Genomic DNA, 17,247 nt, shown 5'->3' with positions numbered 1-17,247 from the left:
CACAGCACTCCTACTCCTAACACACCCCTAACACACCAAACTGTGCTAGCAATCCCTAGATAACAGAGTTGAGTGCTGGTCGTTAACCAATCAGAGTAAGTAGTTTCTAGGTCAAGCTGACCTTGGCTTTCTGCCAAGAGTAAATTGACACGGCCTTGAGTTAATTGTGTGAAGCCAGAATCTGTAAGTTTCCCATGAGAACCAATTAACAGAAACTGAACAAATTGATCATTTGGGAACCACTGCTTTTATTTTGATTTGACACACAACTTATAGTACTTAGGTCAGCGTAGAGCTTTGCCTGTCAGTTGTGAACATTTGTTGCCTGAATCCTTGGCAAGGCTAGTGTCCTATCAGCAGGACTGTTTCTAACATAGGAACAAAGGTGTGTGTATAAGCATGTAGACATGTCACAAGTTCCATGTTCTTTCTAACAGCTTATTTATTTATTTTACTTTTTCCTATCCCACCTAGTTCTCCAAAGAGATTTTAGGCCGCTAAGAAGCAGTAATGAAAACAGAATAAAACAAGCATAATCCCTAAAAAAACCACCTCTAGTATACACTCAGAGTAATAAATTAACAATAACCAATCAGCTTAACAGTTCCAGCAGCACAGAAATAACGTAGAACTGAGGCAGCAAAAATAACATTATTAACTGAAGGCTCCCCCCACCCCCAAAGCCAGGTCTTCACCTGATGGATCCTTGTTGGCAAGGAATTCTGTAGGGTTGGTGTCACAGCAGAAAAGACACTACTCCTAGTTGGCACCAGCCTTGCCTCTTGAGGTCAAGGGATTTGAAGCAGGGCCCCAGATAACGACTGGAGTGTGCACAGAGGACATACAGGAAAAGGCAGCTCCTGTGCTGCCACGCCCAAGCCATTAAGGGCGTTAATGGATAGTACAAAAGCAGTCAGAGGAGGTACAACTGTGGAGGTGTACAGTGGGTGTGGGCTGACTTTTGACCTGCTTGTAGCTGTGCTTAGGCTTTAACTACATGTTACAGCAGGATGACAAACATGTTTGAATGTGTAGGTCGTGCTGAATTCCTGTGAAGCAGGAGTATGATTTGAAACAGAGAATGGCGGGCTGCTGGAGCGGTTGCTGAACTCTTTCTTTCCACACCCAATCCCTGTTCCTTCCCAACCTTTTCCTCCCCATCCATTTCCCCTTTTGATGGAACTTCAAAAATGGGGGATGGGACGGGACTGCTTTTGTGGGGAGGGTGGAAGTGCAGATGACATAATCCACTTGTTCAGCACTGTCAATTGTTCCTATCCCATTCCCCAGCTTTGTTGGATTTTCCAACACAGGGGCTTGTGCTTTTCTGTTTCATTTGCCTCTGAGATAGCTGAGATGTGACTTGCTGCTGCCTCAGCATGGATGTCTGCATATTTCGATGCCCACTATTGCTATAGATGTTGATCCCAGGCAGTGAAAGTTGCAAAAGACGTGAGGTAATGTATTCTTGGATAAGCAAGTTTTACTAGAGCATAATAATATAAGAGCAGCCAAAGGCCTGGTTCAGCATCCTGAACCAATGTGGCCAACCACATGCCTGTGGGCAGCCGGCAACAGCCCTCTTCCAACTTGTGTTCCCCGGCAACTGGTACTCAGAGGCATAGTGCTTCTGATGCTGCAGATGCTGCCTTGGCCATCATGACTAGTAACCATTGCTAGACTTATTGGATTTTATCTAATCTCATTTTAAAGCTGTCCAAGTTTGTTACCATCACCACATCTTGTGATAGCAGATTCCATAGTTTAATTGTGCACTGTGTGTAGAAGTGCCTTCCTTTTTCTGTCCTGAATCTTCCAACAGTCAGCTTCATTGGATGGCTCCAAGCTCTCTAGTATCATGTTCTCCCCCTGCATTTCTAGACTAAAATCCCCATGTGTCCCAGACCCAAATCCACAATCAGTTTTGTTGTGTGTTTTGTCCTCACCTGTTCAATCTATTATATAATATAATAGTCCTTCATTGCACATGCTTTTTTCCTTGCATCTCCAGTTAAAAGGATATGGGCAAGCAGGATTGGGATATGTTTCTCTTTCTGGGATCCTGGGGAGTTCCTCCAATCAGTGTAGGTTTTAATGGACTTTGTGGATCATAGGTTGATCTTCATACAATTTTAATATATTATAATCCTGAATGTTACAAATCTTCTTGAATCTGAATTCTCAGTTCTATGTAGAACAGCTTTTACATTTTGTGTGTCTGACCCTGATAAGATAGTGGCCTAATTGTAATAACATAACAGCCTGGCCATGTATGAATTTGGTTACAGCAAGGAGACACTTACATTTTTTCTTTAGGATGTTTTGGGTCCATAGTAAGGAAAAACCAGCCTAAATACCTGTGATTTATTGATTTGCTTTACAGTACTAAAGCTGTTAAATTACTATTCTACAAGCTGAAAAAATACCATTATCTAATTGGCTTTTGGTTAGGATGATGCTGATTTCTAGGTCAACGTAAAACACATGAGCATTTAAATTGGTGAGGAGCAGCTGTTCTAGAGTCCCTTTCCACATTGCCTAGCTTTAAGGATAAATATGTCACATTTTAAATTATGATAGGCTTGATAATTGAGCTTTACCTTGTTACATATACTGATGTGCAGTGCTTTGTCTGTGAGACAGATTGTTCCATCATGGTAGCAGAAATATCCATATAGACATTGATTTGATTTTTCCAGACCATTTGGCTCTAAGATGTTAATCAGAGTGGGAAGGAATGATACTCTTGAAAGTAGAATGTGCATTTAACAATATGTTTTTTTAAGTTCTTAAACACACCTGTAGTAGCATTAAAGATGTTTCTAATCGTATACTGTTAAAAATATTAATGCAAAAATATTGTTCTTAATAGCTCTAAAAAGAACATTCAGGTTTTGTACTTAATAGCTGTACCATCTCTTGGCTGCAGAGAAGGAATTCTGTGGATTGAACCCTGCTTGTTTCAATTAGCACATTTTGTTACCTGCCAGTTATAGGTACCCTCAGGTGCCTTTTCACTTGCTACATCATTTGTCTATCTGCTGTTGCTTATTATTGATTTCTAACTCCCATCATTTATAAATTTTAAGCAGTGAATGTTACAAAACATCTTTTGAAGTCTTTCTTCCTTTTGTTAGGAAGATGAGAGTATTTCCTTCAGTCACTTAATATCTTATTCTTATAGGCTGTAAATATGAGAGTCCCTGCACTCAGGTTTACTGTCTGAGAAAAATACAACACAAAAGGAAAAAGGACTTTGGAGGGAGGAGACAAAAAACAAACTCAGGCCCTAGTTACAAAGTTGAGCTATTGTAAACACAATGAAGGAGTTTGGATTCTTCTCCCTCTAGTATTCAGTGATGGTAGCTGGGGGGAGGGGCTCTTGCATGAAGCTGTATCCATGCATGATGGAGGTTGCCTGACCCCTGCTTCTCTGCTCTTCCTGGACGATTTCAGTGCTCCCACACTTTGTGTTAAAGCAGGAACTGTTATTAATGGACTTGATTTTAGGGTAGGGAGGGTGGTCGCAAATAGCAGATTGCAAGCTTGGCTGAAGAGTTCTTTTCTATGAGCTATGGGGCAAAGTTGCATGGAATACAGATCTTTAATTTGCTAGTAGAAACTGAATAAATTGTGGGTTACCAAGATCAGAAGCTCAGGCTAAGGAAGGAGTGTGCCCAAGAAATACTCCGGACATTTTTTTCACATGGGCATGTTTGATTTTGTGTCCATGCAGATACAAAGCAGCTTGAGTTGTTGGCCGCTGCCTACTGATTTGGGAAGCATTTGTTGATATTAAGGTCTAGATGGATTGAATTAACATTAAAGGTCTATGGTAAAGGTCTACATTAGTATAGAAAGAGAATAACAGGTAAAGACCGAAGGGTTACCTCCAGAACCTAAACGAAGTTGATTTTCTTCAAACAAACTATATTCAGCATTAACCACAATGTCTCAGTTTGGGAAACGCATAAACTGTATTGCTGCAAATGTGGAAGCAGAGATTTCCAGACTCTTGGCAACATGGGGGAGGAGCATGAGAATCTACTCTAAGATACCATATTTACTTGAATCTAATGCTCACCTTTTTTGGTCAAATTGCAAAAATTAAGGTGCGCATTAGATTTGATGGTGCATTACTTGAGTAAATATGGTACATTTGGTCCCAGAGGCCTGCCTCCATATACTCTCTGGAACAAGAGCTCTTGTTGCAAAAGTTCCCTCTCTGGTTGTAGTAAGTGTCTGATCCTGAGGCCAGCTGAAGTGATATTGAGCTAGAATGGGAGAAAGGAATTTGTGTCTGCTAGTCACTAGGTAACAAATCTATGGCAAAGTTTTTATTGAAGTTACAGGTAGGTAGCCGTGTTGGTCTGCCGTAGTTGAAGTGTGCATGCACATGGAAGCTCATACCAATGACAAACTTAGCTGGTCTCTAGGGTGCTACTGGAAGGAATTTTTTTTATTTTGTTTTTATTGAAAAAGATGGAGAGAGTGGGTTCTGGGATAAAGACGCATGGATGGTGTTGCCAGCCTTCTTGCCCAGTATCTGTGTTTTTGACAGTTGTGTGGCAGATAACCAGAGTAGCAGCCCTGATGGTTCCCATGGCTCCATATTGATCCTGGATATGCCTTCATAAATGTAATGAAGTTTGTGGAGTTGTAGGAGACTATCTGGAGCAAGTAGGTTGGTAATGCCACAGGGGAACAGCTGGGAGCACTTTGATTGGTGTTGCTGTTCATGCTGTGAGCCTCTCTTGTGGTCTTTTTAAAGAACTGGGCATGTGGAAGGTCCTGTACTTTAAACTTGTTGAAGAGTTGCCTGTGAAAAGCAAAAACACAGAGTAATAGTTCTGTACGAGAATTTTTACATTCACATTGGCTCAAAATGTATGTTTTGTTTAGAATAGGATAGATTTTGGTCTACCTAGGGTATATCTTCTTGTTAGCAGGGATATATGGGCAACTATAATGTAGCAGTTTAGGGGCCTTGGCTGATACAGGGTTGTGTCCAACTAAATTCTACTCAGAATAAACCCATTGAAATTAATGGACCTGAGATAATCATGCCCATTAAGTTTAATGGGTCTACTCTGAGTAGGACTAGCACTGGATACAACCCATAATCTGTACTATAAAGCCTGTTGATCAACGCATAAGGCGTATGCGAAGGAAAAGGAAGTGACTAGAGGAAACCTTACATTTCTAACCCTGTGCTCTGAATAAATGAAAATTAGCGATTTTGTGAAAACTTCTGTTTAACTTTTATGCTTGCTTTATATCAGCACACGGCTAGTTGAAAAATATTGTCTTCCATATTTTGTTTTAAGAGGCTGTGCACTGCAGACCCTCTTGACATTTGAAGCTTGTAGACAGGGTAATAGCTTTGATGGCTGCAGTTTTCCTCAGCCAGAAGTAAGAAAAAACATTGACTTAGGATAGTATTGGAACATAGAGTGCAGTTTCAGCTGCAGCTTTGCCATTTGCTAAAAGCCTTGTGAGCCATTTTGACAGTGCTCGGAAATTATGGAACCTTAAGTCTTCAAATGGCTCATCTTTAGTAGCAGAAAGTAGATAACATCAATATATTTGTTCTCTGCAGCACTATGCTGTTATCTTTTTGTATTCTGGCAAAGCACCCCCCCCCTTTCTGTAAAATAGTTTTGACTAGTTTTTGCAATACAAGCTATCTAGTACTAAGAAATCTATATTGGTTAGCTAAGAAAATTAGAGGCTTTCATTATGAGATACCACTTTTCTTTGCAGAGTCGTTTATATATATTTCTCATGTACTGGCTTTTCAAAGTGTAACTAGCAATGAAACTGAATTTGTGAGGAATGCCCTTGTGTTTGAGACCAATACATACCAAGCAAGGTTATATTTCTGACTACAAGTCTTCTTATAACATACATTAAAATAGATGCAGTGAAAATAAAGTTTGGGTTAAAAGAGAGAATTCTCCCTCCCCTTCCCTGAATCAATACAGCATGAAAATATTAAACTTCACAGATGGACCTTGTTTTGGATCTAGAAAAGTATGAGCAGACCTTAGTTTCCTGTTTTCCCCCTTCTGCTGCACCCCCTCAAAAAAACCGTCACTAAGGGTTGAGGTCACTTTGGAATGCATATAGCAGGGGTAAGCAAAATTTTCAGCAGGGGGCCTCAGACCTTGTGGGGGGCTGGACTATATTGGGGGGGAATGAACGAATTCCTATGCCCCACAAATGACCCAGAGATGATTCCTGGACCATCCGCGGGCCAGATTGAGAAGGCGATTAGTTTGCCTACCCATGGCATATAGCATAGGGACTGAAGTGGGAGCTGGGAACTGGCACAAGTGGACAGGGCATTAAGCATGACTGAAAGTGCCTTCTGCTGGCTTATGGAACCTCCTGAATTCTAACTCGTGTGTGTGTGTGTGTGTGTGTGTGTGTGTACTGTTCAACAATGTCAGTTGAAGGTTGTCTGATTAATATAAACTTACTGTCACCAGAAGTTGGAAATAAATCCTTTGGGAGTTGAATCTACAAGGTGCTGATGGACGATGTCTTTTATGTTGATCTAATTATGTATGGTCTTTTTAATGGTGTGCCCAAAAAAGCTCTAAGTTGGTTGGACATAAATGTTAAGTTGGGCAAGCTGCGTGCACCAATCTTTGCCAAACTGGTGTTCTCTGAAAGTTTTGAATGACAGTAATCCAAAACATCTTGTGAGTACCAGGTTGGTTGAATGCTTCTCTACGTGATGCACTTTCCAGGCTTGATTTCTGTGACAAAGTACTATGAGATAGATTTCTGCAGATATTCTAGGATGCGGAAAGAAATTAATACATGTAGCTATGGCAAATATGGGGGAAAGATTGGACATTAGGTTTTGAAGCTGGAATATGTCATCTAGAAACATTTAAAATATACCTGTATGCTGCATCGTTGGCAGGTGACACTGATTTAATATTTTACTGACATTTGGTTTGTCAAAGTATATGTGGCCATCGATTTACTCCTCTAAAAATAACCAGAGCAGTATGGTTTGTTTTGCAATTGATTTTTTCCCCACTGAAAATTCATATCTGATAGTAAGAAAAGCTTCAAGGAATTGTTAAACACATCTTGTTTTTCTCATATATGTGTGTATATGTGTGTGTGTGTGTGTGTGAGAGAGAGAGAGAGGGAAAATATGAGAGAAATATAAAAGTTCATGCTGTGGTTTCTGAAAGCAGTCATGCACTGCCAGCAGGCATTTACTTAAAACAATGTTATACTCTGTTACTTAGTACTGTACACGTAGAGCAAAGCTAACTGCTGCTTCTATTATGTGCTTCTTTTGGGGCTAGAGGATGCTGTTGCTTTAAAATCAAGGACTGACAAGAGTTGTTTTCTGCAGCACACTGGTTCTGCTTTGTATAGTGCTTTATGCAAATAAGCTTCCTGCTCAGTCTGCTTGCAGTTAGTTGCTCTGTTGGGTGGCTCACAAAGAATCAGTAGACCTAATTCAGCATTCAGTTGTTTAAAACGGCAGATGGAAGGAAAGGATGGTGAGCTGTGGATTTGTTAACACCTTGCAAAAAAGACTACAGTGATTCCACTGAGGATCAGAATGTTGCTAGTGAATGGATCTGGGCATTATTTGTGCTTAGGTCACTTTATAATGGCATGGTTAGCTTGTGTGACTCCAGTCACAAAGAAGCTGGTGAAAATATGTATATATCCACCCTCTTTCAGAGCCAGAAAATTATATCTGACTGAGACACTCGTTGGTAGCAGCTATCCTTGCAGGAACAGGAGCTTTTTGAGGAGCTGCTAGTAATAGGCTGAAGTCTGGGTTTTTGTCACCGTTATTACACTTTTAATAAGTGGAATGACTTGATCTTTTAAAGTACAGGATTTATGTGATATCTGTCTAAGTGGATTTTTCAGAAAGGAAAGTTGGTTGATTGCTTTTTGTTGTGTGTGCTGTTCAGAAGGTGGGATCTGTTGCCTGAAAACACTTTCTAAGATTACTGTACTTTTTTTTTTTTTTAAGATTGCTTCTTTCACAATATTTCCTTTGTTTGCAACTTTGCTTGTCAAGGCCTCTATAAAGCAAGCTGAGGAAGTTCGGTTCACTTTATTTTCTGCCTTGTGTCTTAGAAGTTTTTGTTTGAAGTTCTCTTCTGTTTATCGTATTTTTGCTGCTTTTTCTTAATTTCTTTGGATTTTAAAATGAGATTTTAGGGTCACATGTAGGAGGAAACATTTTGGACTTTGTGTTGAAGAGGTGCATTTTGAAAACAACTATATCATGGGGTTGGAAGATACCGTAATACAGAGTGAAGAACATCTATAAGAAATAATGCATGTGCCGCTTCCCTCTGGGATATAAAATGGAAGAGCTTATTTAGGACCGCTCTGTCAATGATGAAAGCAGTGCCAATGAATGAATTCTTACGCATTCAAAACACGTGTTTCGGATTGGAACTACATAAAAGGAGAAGTTAGCTCTCAGCACAGAACTAAAAGAAGGAAAATCATGTCTACTACGTTCAAGGAAGAAGGAGCCCAGCGTACTTGAGACATCAGAAACAAAAGAATATGCTACTGTATTTGAAGACTCTGACATTTGCTTTGTCTGTATAGAGGATAAAGGAATTTTTCATGTTCAACATAATGAAATCCCTGTGTGAATGTGGGATTTTTACGTTCATTTGAATAACCGAAGATGTTTTAAAAATGAATGAATTGGGGCACTGCTTTTTCAAGGAAACAAGATTGGGATTTTCAAAGCTTATTGTACTCTCAAGATAAATGCAGCTGTTGTAGTTTGCTCTGCTTGTGCAGGAGATCAGTTTGACCAAAGTAAGGAGAAAATATGAATTGATTGCTTTTGGCATATTGTTCGTGCTTGCGTTCCTAGGTGTTTAACCTGTACACACATGTGTGAGAGAGCAAAAACATCTCCATACTGGAACCTAGATTCTCAATAGACTTGAATATGTTGTGACAGTGTCAATAAGGAAGCAGATTAAAGTGTGTGTATATAAGTGATCAGAGGCACTGACGGTTACTCTTCATGATAGAGAGGAAGCTAATTTTTCTTTATATGCAAAGAAGAAACATTGAAAATAAGAGAGAAAATAGCACAAGTGAGGAACAGGAGAGTATTGAAAGATTTTGATAACCTAGAGTTCCTGAGAGTTGAAAATATGGATGATTCGAGCATTCTACGAAGGAGGGGGTTACAGGTAAGAAACAAATCTAATTAGTAATTCCCTGCCGGGGTGAGTTTAAAATGCTGTGAAAATTATAGAACTGTCATTCTGCTGTAGAAAAAGAATACAATAAGGCTGTAGCTGCATTTGGAGCTCAGTTATTTTAATGACAACGTTCTAAATAGAATTCTGTTACAGGGTTTTGAAAATGATTTTTGAAGCTGCATTAAAATTCTTGATTTCATGCAGTCCAATGGCGTTTGATTTTAAAGGGAATCAACTTTCCAAAGCTGTATGAAAAATGTATGAAGTCACCCGTTGGCATTGGGGAATATACTTAAATGCTGATGAGCAAAAGTATTTTAGATTCATAAATTAGTATTGTGGAAAGCACATCTCAAGGTTTTCTGATGAATTGACTTACTTGCAGTTTTAGGTATTTCACTGGATCATTTGGGATAAATAGCCTTAGAGCCTTTCTGTCTTAATGAGACAAGACTGACTTTTCTGCACATTTACCTGCGAGTGAGCCCCACTGACCTCTGAATAGTCAAGCGTAGGAGTGTACTGTTAATTGGTGTCAAGTTAAAAATGTGGAATTAGAGTAAGCCCCCACTTGATTGCGTGGAAATGTAACATTTCTAGAGAAACTTCTGTTTGAAATTGAACACTAGTTAGGGTAATTTCAGTAAATAGCAATATAGATTTGGAAACATCTCTTGTCTATAAGCAAGAGATCTTATAAATTATATAAGATATATTCTAAAATAGATAGTTTTATATAATAAAAATATATTAAAGCATGACTTTAGTTTGTGTTGCCCCACATTTAGTGATATTTGGAGCCAGATCTCATCTGTGAAGAATTTGCCTGAGTGGTATTACTGGGTATTGCTCAATATTTCTACAGTTTTATCCGGAACAAACAGCATCGGAACAATGTAGCAAACTTAAATTTCCTGCTTGTCTTTTGAAATGTTGTTTTTGCTAAAAACAAAACAAAACCCACTTTCAAATAGATTGTGTTGATGGATGGTAATCCATAGAATCTTAACATTATTCAACACAATAGCACATAGTTCTGCTTACAGATTCCTGAAGGCCAGAGAAGTATTTTAACACACGTTAAATTTACTACTTATGTACTGAACAAACCTTTCTGTTGGCATGTGATACGAGTAAGCACAGGCTTGACGTAAAGGTTGCAGTTGGACATAGTATGAAATCTTATAACTTTTGGATTAAATGCCATGGTTTATTTAAAACATTTCTACTGCTAGTTCTGGGCACAAGGAATGCTAAGTGTATTTATCTGGACTGCCATAGTACCCTTATCTAAAGATTAGGCTTCTTAATTTTTTCCTGATTGTCTATGCATTCTCCATTTACGTTGTTTTAAATCAACTATATTTAATTATCATTATGTTCATTCAGATTATTCAAGTGCTTAGGATGTCTGTTGGGTAATTTGAAAAAAACGTGGCTTTAAAATGTTTCTTAAATATTAGTCATTAGTTCAATTCAGTACAAATTCCTCAGTCTTTTTGTGTGTGCATGGGTTGCTGCAGATGTAAGGTAGTCTTTAAATGGCAGTTAAAGAATCAGATCAGGGTTAGGGGACTGCAGCCTCATCATAATCCTCTACATACTTACCTAGAAGTAAGCCCCATTGAATTCAGTTGGACTTATTTCTGAATAAACATGCATAGGATTGTAGTTTATGACTTGCTTTGTCATAGGCCTTAATAGCTAAAACTAGCCCAGGGTGGAATTCAGTGTCACACCATGATGATGAACAAGCATTGCAGTTTGCTGGAAGGAATGGTTCCTGCTATCCTCCTCTCTGTGTGCTGCTCTGTGGGTTCCTTGACCCCCTCCCTGACCCAATTTTGGGGGGCATGGAAGGGAGAGAAGAGGAAGCCCTGTTGTGCAAGTGGAGGTCTTGCACAGGGCTTCTGCTGATGGAGCTGGTTAGGTGAATCCCACCCAGTTGTTGTTGTTTTTGTTTAATCCATCATTTTAATAGCTGCTACAAGGGTTGTGGTATAGCAAGTCTGTTATGTTTATTTCAGTGCTAGTTAAGGGGAATACGGTATATAGCTTGGAAAGAAACTTTTGTTAAAAAGGGTTTGAGGATGCCCAATAGAAGGGAAAAGTGGGAGAGGGGAAAATATCACATAGCAGAGCAGTGCTGTGGGGGAGAATATAGGTTTGTTGCTCTGTACCATGTTAATACTTTAAAATTTAGTCAGGTACAGTAATGCAAATACTTTCTGAATATGGGGTACCAGTGAGAGTGTTTTAATTCTAGCAGAGGCTTCAGACCAATGCAGTCATGGAAAAGAGGAACTTGCTCTGGTTATTAGTAATGTCATAGGTCCAAAATTGTTTTTTTTAACGTACTTGATTCATTGAAACAATTTCTCATTCTGCCATCATAGGGGTTATCTGTATCAAGGATGTGGCATTTGATTCAGGCAATTCAACCATTTTGGATTGCTAAGAGTGAATATGTCTGTGCTTGAGATGGGTACTGTACTTAAAGTTGCTGAAGCAGAAAATACAAATTGTTTCTTTTGATACTTTTTAATTTTTCCTGCCTCTAAGTAAAGAGATGGGTTTTTCCAAGTGGGAAAGAAGCCTCCAAAGTTAATGATCTGCCTCATTCAATTTGACTCAACTTTGAGAGCAATGACCTTCATACTTTGTGGACAGATAATTCTAGGGGCCAGAATGCTAACCCAAATTTCCTGTTACCTCTCCCTGTATCCTTGAAACATACAGTTAAAAGCAAATGCAGCTTGGATGCACTTAGCTTTTTTCTGCTTCTTTTACATGGAGTGAGTAGTACCAATTAAAGGCTCTTGATTTTTAGGCCCTAAATACCCTGGGGATCAGGCACATCCACACTTTCTTTTTCTTCGGTTACTATAGTTTATGAATTATTAAAATGCAAATTCTGCCCTTCCAAGTTTGGCATATCCAGCCCTGCTGTGGTGCATGGGCAGCAAGCCTTGATCTGGCAAAGTGATTGGGTCAGGATTGAGCCCAGTGCTGTCACGAGACTGTAGTGGGTCCAGTTTAGGTTCCAACAGATTATGGGTCAGCTCAAACAAAAGGGGAAGCTTTGCACTGGTGTCCTTTAACATGTGATGACCAGCAGGAGACTGAAGGAGGTTGATGGAAATCTGAATTGTTCTGCCACTGCTGCATTATTGTTTGAAATTGTGGGTTTTCTTGACCTACTGCAAAAATTAAAATGTTTCCTAGTCACAAGTGCATTTGCACATAAGGCTAAACTGTTGTATTAGGGCTTGCCTGCTCCCCCAGGGTGGCAAAGATAAGGAGAGCAAAAGCTTTCATTTCCATTTTTAACTAGCTTCAGATGAGCGTTATGTCTGAACTGGGACAAACTGTGGTTTAGTCTTCATTATGGTTGATTGAAACAAGCCAATTAAGATATAGTTAATGCTTTTGACATAAAACTAAACTGTGGTTAATTGAAAATGGAAACAACATCTTCCAATCTCTTTCTTGTAGCTGAAAGGAGAGGAGAGGGGAACTCACGAGACTAAGTAGTGGCACTATAAACCATAGTTCACCATTATATCCAAATGCCATTGACTGTATATAGAGAAACCCTATCAAGCCTCAGGTTCATGGACTCTGACTCATCCTTCTTCGCAGTCACAAGGAGGAATTCAGAAACTATTGCTTCCAATTTCCATTAGCTATATTTTAATGTGTTGCCTGAAGCTTTAACAGTACAGTGGTACCTCTGATTATGAACGCTTCTGGTTATGAACGCTTCAGGTTATAAGCTCTGCTAACCCAGAAGTAGCTCCTCCTGGTTGCGAACTTTGCCCCAGGATGCAAACGGAAATTGCGCGGCAGAGGCCCCATTAGCAAAAGCGCGCCTCAGGATAAGAACGGTTTTAGCTTAAGAACGGACCTCCGGACTGAATTAAGTTTGTAACCAGAGGTACCACTGTAGTTAATCTTAGCCGTTTTTTAAAAAAAACAAAACACAAAAAAACAAGCTGCCTTTATAAATCATGGTTTGAAGCTGACTTGTTTCAGTCAAACTATATAAACTGCAGTTATTCTATACTGAAAGTGAAAGCTTCTAAATTTATTGTGACTGCTCCAGAGGAGAAGACAAAGAGATGGGCAACGAGCAACTTCAAGGCCTGCTATTGCACATTATTATTGTGCTAAATGATGAGGAATGTCTACTATTAAAATGTGCACAGGAGGGATATTGGAGACTGGGCAAAATTTGCGAAAATCACCTTTACAAGACATTGCAAACATGGATTGGGATTACTGAGATACGGATGCTTGCAAGAGTATGACGGTAATCATTCAAGTTGATTTTAAGATTTCTGTTTTATTTTGTTCTTTTATTCAGCTAGCTTCTTCTAAATACAGCCTGTCAAGTTTTTAGGTACTCCCAAGTTCCGTGCATTTAGATTTTATTTATTTACTGTTTATAATATTTAAGTAGTTTTCTACTGACAAGTTAGAGGAAGAATAAAGTGAGTAGGAAATCAGTGAAAGCCTTCTGTGCAGGATTTCTCTGATGACCTTCTGATTTATCCAGTCCTTTAAATTGCATTTTAAAGTAATACTGTGCACTTGCTTTGTTGCTCTTGATTTGCGTAGATTGTGTTTAAAAAGGAAAACCTATTAGGAAAAGTCTTTATTAGTGTTTTGCTGATGCGGAAAATAAGTTGAGTAAACTAATGTTTACTTTTATTCTCTGTCCTTTCATTTGCACCATATTGTATCAATGTTATGGGCTTGGTTATTTTACTCCCAGTTTGGTGGTGGTAAATAGTCAACAGGGTCCTTGGTAGCCTCTGTTGGTTCTGCCAAATAATAATTGCTTGAATCCTTGTGGCCGTTAGAGAAATAGGATATATCACTTCTATTAATATCACCCCAGATGCAGCCATGTTTGTGCCAGAAATCCCTAGTCTATAGCAGAACCAGTTTTCCCTCTTGGCAGCATAATATGCTGCCAGCATGCTACAAAGCTGACTTTTTCTAATTTGCTCTGCTATCCATCTTCGCTATGTAAGAAATCTCACTTGTCACTTTAATGAGAGAGAGCATCTCGCAGGAAGGCAGCATGCATTTTGCTTAGCAAAACTGATGCCTAGAGGCAGAAATTGGTTATCAACCTTGTTGTTGTCAACCCTGCTTATTATTTTAAAAGGACTGAAGAGATCAGAATGTTACATGATACTCCCTTTTTTATGTGTGTCTGGTAAGGAATGGAATGGTCTACCTACTCAGATCCTCTGCTTCAAGGTGTGGTTTACTAGCCACAACCTTTTTTTGCAGGTGTTTATCCGTTGTCTTACACATCTTAAATGACACATTCATAGTCTCCCTAGCTTATTTTCAGAAGGGACTCATTCCCAATGTTCTAGCCTCCCACAGCATTTTTCTGTGTTAGGTATATTGGTGATGCTGACACCCCCAATTCAAATGGGAATTTTGCTAATTCCTGTCTTGATTGATGCCGGAAGCAGACTAACAGGATTAGTACAGATGGCATAGCAACATCAGTATAGATGGTATAGCAACTGTAGTGTGAAAACAGGTCTTGGTTAATAGTTAATATCTCTTCTGTCAGATAGTTCTTATTCCAAATCCCACCCCAACTTCAGTATTTTCCTTGTTAAATACCATTGCACAGGCTTTAATGGATGTGCTGGATCCAGTTTGTTTACTGGAGGGGTGTGTGTGCTTGTGTGTGTGTGTGTCACAGGCCCTGGTGCTGTGCTTAACTAGAGTTGACACAACATAATAGATTGTAAAACTGCCCCCTTTGCACCATGTCCTGCAGGAATCCAAATGCATCAGAGCATCAGCCACAGTACCTCTGTATTGGAGTGTGGTGTTTGTCTCTTCTTGCAACTTGTTTGCAGTGACCAGTGTGGTGTAGTAGTTAGTGTTAGAATAGGACCTGGGAGACCAGTGTTCAGATTCCCACACAGCCATGAAGCTCACTGTGTGACCTCAGGCCAGTCGCCATCTCTCAGTCTAACCTACCTCACAGGCTTATGGTGAGAATAATACACAGAGGAAGAGAACCATGTAAGCCAGTGGTTTTCAACCAGTGTGCCGTGGCACCTTGGGGTGCCTTGAATGATGACCAGGGCTGCCGCTGGCAACACTGGCCTCTGTCCCTCTTTCCTTCCCTCCCATCCTCTGATGCCCCCTTGCGTCTCTTCCTCCCAAAAGCTTGAACAGCTGTTTGTTGCAGGAACCCTGGCTATAATCTCACCAGGCAAATGGGACTGACCAGGGGGTGCTTCCCAGGCCCCTGTGGGGCAGTGGGAGGAAGCACCTTTCTTTGGGGTAGGAGGGGCAGTTTAGAGACCAGGGGACTCCCAAGGAGAGTGGAGAAGAGAGGAGAGGAGGCTGAAGGAACACTCCACAAGGGAGGGTGCTCGAAAAGGGGTGAGGGGCTACCAGCTCTGCAGGCAAGGGGTGGTGCAAAAAGAATGTAGTTGGTCAAGGGAGCTGTGGTTGAAAACCTCTGATGTAAGCGACTTCAAGCTTCTTGGAGGAAAGGTGGGATATACAAGCTTGCATAAATAAAGGAATAGCAACCCTGCTCAAGTGTTTATTTGTCTAGTGACAATTTCTTGAAATTTTTGCATTTTTTTCCTGTTAAAGCAATTTACTTGGTGTCTATCTCCTATTCAGTAGATTCACAATTCTGACATGTTTTGTGATTCATCATACGCCACTATCCTGTCAGTTTTTATCTGAGGATTCATAGCATTAAGTATTCTGAATAAACAGATCCAAATAGAAGATAGTTTCTGCTTCTTGTACTTCATATTGTGTGTTCTTGTTCAATCAGTGGATGTGTTTTGAATTTAAGTCATCACAATTGCTGCTATATATGCTATTGAGAGAAATGAGTGGCTGACTTTGGAGGGAAACTGAGATGGCACAGCCATAAATCCAAAGTTTAGGTGATTGAGAAAAGGTAACAGTCCTCAGTTTATTTTAATCAAGCGGCTTAGTGACTCATTTTCCTGGTGTTCTTGCTCTTTTGCAATCAGATTAGTTTAGTAGACCAGATGCTGCTTTGGCAAATGAGCTCCTCTTATAACATTATTTGGGTTTTCAATAAGATGATAGCTTGGATGATGAAGGTTGTCTGGCATGTTTCAGCAAATGAGATATGATGTAAAAGAAATCAGTTGGAACTTGACTGTAGTAGTTGGAGGAAAAAGCTCTTGTGTAGAGGTTTCTCATTAATACTTTAAAATGAACAAAATAGGACATTGATTTAAACTGAATAACCATGATCAGCGGTTTGAATGCCCGTGACGGGGTGAGCTCCCATTGCTCAATCCCAGCTCCTAACAACCTAGCAGTTTGAAAGCACACCAAAAAGTGCAAGTAGATAAATAGGTACTGCTCCGGCGGGAAGGTAAACGGCGTTTCTGTGCGCTGCTCTGGTTTTGCCAGAAGCAGCTTAGTCATGGTGGCCACATGACCCGGAAAAACTGTCTGCGGACAAATGCCGGCTCCCTTGACCTGTAAAGCAAGATGAGCGCCGCAACCCTAGAGCCGTCTGCAAGTGGACTTAACTGCCAGGGGTCCTTTACCTTTACCTTTATTGGAAAGGTAAGGAAAGAAATGAGATTATGCATTTCATAATGTGAGTGGGCTCAAGCTTATGAACTACAGTGCTTCTGTTTTATTTCTAGTATCACCCCTTTCTCCCAGGCAGACTTAATTAGATTGCTTCCTTGTTGTAGTATGTTCTTCATATTTGAGGACCCTTCTTCGGATAAAGGCTTAACACCCTTATTTGGACATGATAGGAATTATCTTCATAAGGGAGTGGTCTGCCTTCTGTACAGCTCTAAATTGCTGTTGTTTCCTGACTTTTATATAGATCAGGGATGGGGAACCTTTGGTCCTCCAGATGTTTTTCAACTCCCATCAGCCCAGTCTGCATGGCCAAGGGATGTTTGGAGATATAGTACAGCAGCACCTGAAAGGCCCCAGGTTCTGTCTCCGATAC

General features: G+C 39.9%; 1 protein-coding gene across 8 annotated transcripts in view; it reads left to right on the top strand.

Annotated features, from left to right (window-relative positions):
- MAST2 (microtubule associated serine/threonine kinase 2) overlaps positions 1-17,247 on the top strand; it is a 150,743-nt gene that overhangs the window by 27,765 nt on the left and 105,731 nt on the right. Inside the window, exon 1 of one of the 8 annotated variants that reach the window (XM_083620176.1) lies at positions 7,475-9,218. The exons of 6 other annotated variants lie outside the window; for them this stretch is intronic. In XM_083620176.1, the coding sequence (XP_083476302.1) occupies positions 9,180-9,218 (39 nt within the window). In that variant the 5' untranslated portion in view covers positions 7,475-9,179. Of the gene's footprint in view, positions 1-7,474; positions 9,219-17,247 lie in introns of those variants that run through there. One more of the 8 variants, XM_083620177.1, reaches the window with a different exon arrangement.

Source organism: Podarcis filfolensis (assembly GCF_964270895.1).
Source record: "Podarcis filfolensis genome assembly, chromosome: 6".
In the NCBI taxonomy this organism is placed as follows: Eukaryota; Metazoa; Chordata; class Lepidosauria; order Squamata; family Lacertidae; genus Podarcis; species Podarcis filfolensis.
Note: the sequence above shows the minus strand (reverse complement) of the source record. Positions and strands in the feature narration are given on the sequence as shown.